Genomic DNA, 4450 nt, shown 5'->3' with positions numbered 1-4450 from the left:
GGTTACGCCGATTGTTCTCTATGGTTGTGAGGTATGGCGAATATTTGACATGTCAACTTGTAGTTGGAGACAGTTAGAAATAATACATAAACAACTAATTACTAGTAATCTCAAAGTTAAATGCATAGTCGCATATGAAATCCTTTTGGCTGAAGTAGGTACTTTCCCATTGGAGGCAACAATGATGACCAGGTTAATAAGTTATTTAAAAAAGGCTAAAATCATGGATAACCAACGCTGGCCCAAGATAGCTATGGAAGAGGAATTAAATCGTAGGAAGAAAACTCGGATGAAGAAAAACAAAAAGTGGTTGAGTAAGTCATATATCAAGTTGCATGAATGTCCTATTACTAATGAAGAAATACAAAAATTTGTGATGGAAAAAATTAGGACTGCCATGTGGACTAATCAAAATGGACGTAAAAAAAACATACTACATCAAAGAGTTCAATCCAACTTGTGACCATGGGGAGAAAACATATTTAAGGGAAATTGTTAAAGGAAAAGCAAGGGTTCTAGTGGCACAGTTGAGGGTAGGGTCACATCACCTTAGATGTGAGATTGTTAGGTGGAAAATTCCCAAGGAGGTTTGGGAAGAGAGAACTTGCATTTTCTGCGATAAGGGTGTGATGGAGATGAAAGGTCACTTTCTCATGGAGTGTGCAACCTATGAAGATATCCTCAGTCAGTATGAAAACAATCTAAAGGTTGACATCATGAATCATATATTTGACGAAGATAAGATCAATCACATTGCTAGCCTTTTAGTCAAGTCTCATAGTAGAAGACGTGAGATTGAAAAGAATCTAAAGAGGAGTTAAGGTTGTTATTCTCTTGGTCCCTTAGGCTATTAAGCCTCGTGGACGTCATTAAAGTCATTCATTCATGCATTCAACTCATTTAGAGCTATCTCTCACTTGGAGAGTGACAGAAAAAGGGCGACTGAAAGTTGGTTTCTTAACCTCAAAATGTTTCTTTTAGTAACTCATGTATTTTGTTTGTGGAGTGTAAATCTTGTGGCGGGGATGGCTTGTTGTCTTCCTCTTCATCTAGATTATGATATGCTAATATTTAATGCAATTATCTATATTATTTTTTTGAAACAACAAACAAATGTTCATAGACATAGCTAATATGATCATATTGATACAATAACCTACCTTAAAAAAACAAATATATATTTTATACAAGTATGTCTTGAATATATAAAAATTTCTCAACCAAAAAGTTGAAAATTTATAGACATATTTCTTTATTTATATACATATATTTTGTTTTGAAATATTTTATATATTAAAAAGCTTGCTTTTTGGAGTATAATCTAAAATTATTAAATATGGTTTAAAATTGTTCTTATTTAACTATAAAAGTTTGGCTTCTTCAAACCTAAAATAGAAATAAGTTAACCCTTCAAAGTCCAAAGGCATTTGCTACTAATAAAAGTATGATTTCTTATCAAACTAATAGGTCAACCTAAATATAAAAGTTTGGTTTCTTCAAATCTAAAAAAGAAATAAGTTAACCCTTCAAAGTCCAAAGGCATTTGCTACGGGTAAAAGTATGATTTCTTATAAAACTAATAGGTCAACCTAAATTTTGTTATTATTATATGAGAATAAAAAATAAATATTAATGTGCATCACAAAAATCAAAGAACCTAAGAATTAACAGTTTTGAATACATTCAAGTAGACACTGGATCAAATCATGGTTCCATTCATGACTTGGTCTTCCCTGTCAAATCATGGTTCCACAAGAAGAGTCCGGATAATATTTGTCCTCTCGCCTTGGCCAGTGGTCAAAGATTTTGAAAAACATAAAACGTTCCATTAGGAGTATTTAATTTCTTAAATAATGCGTTCAAAGTTGCCGACCTTGATAGAAAATGTTAATAAAGCCTACCAGCTTTATTATTAATCGGAGAACATGGCTGGACGCGTGAATCTTTATTTATTATAGTTTTTCCTAACCCTTGGGGGTCCTTGGTGATCTTCGCGGCACGGCACCGTCTGGAATTTGAGGAGGTGAAAGTGACGGCCTCACATGATGAAGTGGGAACCGCGTACGGTCACAGGAAGTTGTTTGAAGGGGGGCCTGCCTGCCATCCTCGGTGCATGAACCCACGTCTCATTTTCTCTTTAAAACGCAGGAGCAGGAGCAGGAGGAGCTGGCCACATTCCAGCACCACATTCTTTCTTGCGTATCCCTGTCCAATTACACGGGAACGACAGAATTGCCAGGAATTTTTGTTGAGTTGCCGAGCTTCTATGGAACGGCGTTTTGGAAGTTGCCTGGAGGGGGCCGCATGGAGGGCCGGTTTTCAACGGAAATATCTAAGTCGGTTGGTTTCTGTTCTGCGCCGGAAGAGATTCGAACCTGCGACCAGCGTCTCAGCTCGAAGTCGAGCCGTGAAACTGGCTGCGGATCTGTCGCTGGCCATTACGGCGCGGGGTCGAGCCGCCTGGAGTCGGGCCATCCTCCGGAGATGCCTTTTCAGGTTCAACAAATCCCGGTGCCAACGGCGCTCTGTGGAAAAATCAAGAATGAATTCTTCAAGATCGGCGTCTGCCAAGAAAAGAAGGCTTTGCAAAATGACCTGTGCCAGCAAGAAGTCCGCCATGTCAAGGTCGGGGACAAGCACCCGGTCATATGGCAATGAAGAACCGGAAGGCACGGTAGCTTCTCGTATGCAAATCCTCAGGACGCTTGTGCCTGGAAACAGTGGATTAGACTCCCCAGTTTTGCTGAAAGAAACCGCGGACTACATCCTGGCGCTAAAGATGCAGGTCCAGGCAATGCAGGCACTCGCAGACTGGTACACAAATCATAGTGCTTGAGCTGCCTGCCAGGTCTAGACGTAAGGTCGCAAGGTCGAATCTCGAGCTGGCTTACAGGTATTTGCTCGCAGCCAATACGGTAATATGTATATGTTGTTAAAAGATCATAAAATACTACACGATGTTCGAGGCTGGATCGTACTTTCTGAAGATACATTCCACATGATCTGGAATATGCAGACTACAGAACTTGAATTTAGAAATTTTCTTTTATTTTTTTAGCAATGCAGGAACTCTCAGACTGGTACACAAATCAGAGTGCTTACGCTGATTGCCCGGTCTAGGTATAAGGTCGCAAGGTCGAATCTCGGGCCGGTTGACTGGTATTTGCTCAGGTCTAGTTATTAAGGTCGCAAGGTCGAATTTCGGGCAGGCTGACAGGTATTTGCTCGCAGCCAATTGTATATGTTACTAAAAGATCATAAAATGCTACACGATGTTCGAGGCTGGAGCCTTTCTGAAGATACATTCCTAATGATCTGGAATACGCAGACTAGAGAACTTGAATTTAGAAATTTTCTTTTATTTTGTTTTAGCAATGCAGTAACTCTCAGACTGGTAAACAAATCAGAGTGCTTACACTGCTTGCCGGATCTAGGTATAAGGTCGCAAGGTCGAATCTTGTGCCAGCTGACAGGTATTTGCTCAGGTCTAGGTATAAGGTCGCAAGGTCGAATCTCGGGCAGGCTGACAGGGGAGCCTTTCTGAATATACACTGCACATGATCTGGAATATGCAGACTAGAGAACTTGAATTTAGAAATTTTATTTTATTTCGTTGGCAAAGCTACAAGTCCTTTGCATATCTTATATGTAAATCATTATATTCGTTCCCATATGAATTCCATATACAATTGTGTGTATTCTGCCTTCCAACAAGCTGAAAAACTGTCATTACATTTTTGCATTCTGCGTTCGGCTTCTGTATACAGTCACCTGTGACGAATCTTTAGCATGTATTCAGGACTTCTTATTGGTTAAATTTTATTATGGGTATACGGCATGCAATTATAGCTAGATTTTACGGTTTTTTAAGTACCCATATGTGAATGATTTTGCTATAAATTCTTGTCAGTATATCTTGTTATGATTTCTGTTACCAGGATTTTTCCAGCCTCTCGATATCTACTTATCTCTTCATATGCAGCTATCAATTTACAGTAGAATTGACAGTTCCATGGCGCGTAGTGTATCCATGTGGTCGCTATTATTATTGTTTATAATTACAGATCATAGAGGTACGTTCAGGGATGTAGCTGCCCTGGCGTTCACACCAGATATTTTCAGATCGCCAAGTTTGATTTTTTTTAATAAGTTCTAAATGTTCCCGGGATTGATTTATGGCTTTTAATACAGAAATATATTTATTTTTAATCATATCAAATTTACGATTAATTTAATAGGATTAATTTTATTAATTTTTATTTTTACTGAAATAAAATATGGTGAAATTAATTAATTAAATTATGATAAAATATTTTCCAACATCATATATAACCGGTATAGGAATAATTATTTACTAACTGTTTTCTTAATCCAGCATTTATTTTATAAAATATCTACAATATATATCTTTATATAAATATAGATAATTTTCGGAGTAGTATGATCCGGA

At 37.8% G+C, this 4450-nt stretch overlaps 1 protein-coding gene across 2 annotated transcripts; it reads left to right on the top strand.

Moving 5' to 3' along the window:
* Positions 1-1992: 1992 nt before the first annotated feature.
* Positions 1993-3819, top strand: LOC149231251 (transcription factor IBH1-like). 2 transcript variants are annotated; one of them, XM_089376244.1, is made up of 2 exons: positions 1993-2893; positions 3059-3819. In XM_089376244.1, exon 1 carries the CDS (start codon positions 2114-2116, stop codon positions 2834-2836), a length of 723 nt encoding a protein of 240 aa, XP_089232370.1. In that variant the 5' UTR covers positions 1993-2113; the 3' UTR covers positions 2837-2893; positions 3059-3819. The 2 variants fall into 2 exon arrangements, with proteins under 2 accessions (XP_089232370.1, XP_089232371.1); XM_089376245.1 differs by having other exon boundaries at positions 1994-2893; positions 3067-3819.
* The last annotated feature ends 631 nt before the right edge of the window (positions 3820-4450 follow it).

Source organism: Pinus tabuliformis, chromosome J (assembly GCF_031772625.1).
Source record: "Pinus tabuliformis cultivar Carrire ecotype Pingquan chromosome J, CPIR1, whole genome shotgun sequence".
Taxonomy (NCBI): Eukaryota; Viridiplantae; Streptophyta; class Pinopsida; order Pinales; family Pinaceae; genus Pinus; species Pinus tabuliformis.
The sequence above is the reverse complement of the archived record's forward strand: the minus strand, read 5'-3'. Positions and strand labels throughout refer to the sequence as shown.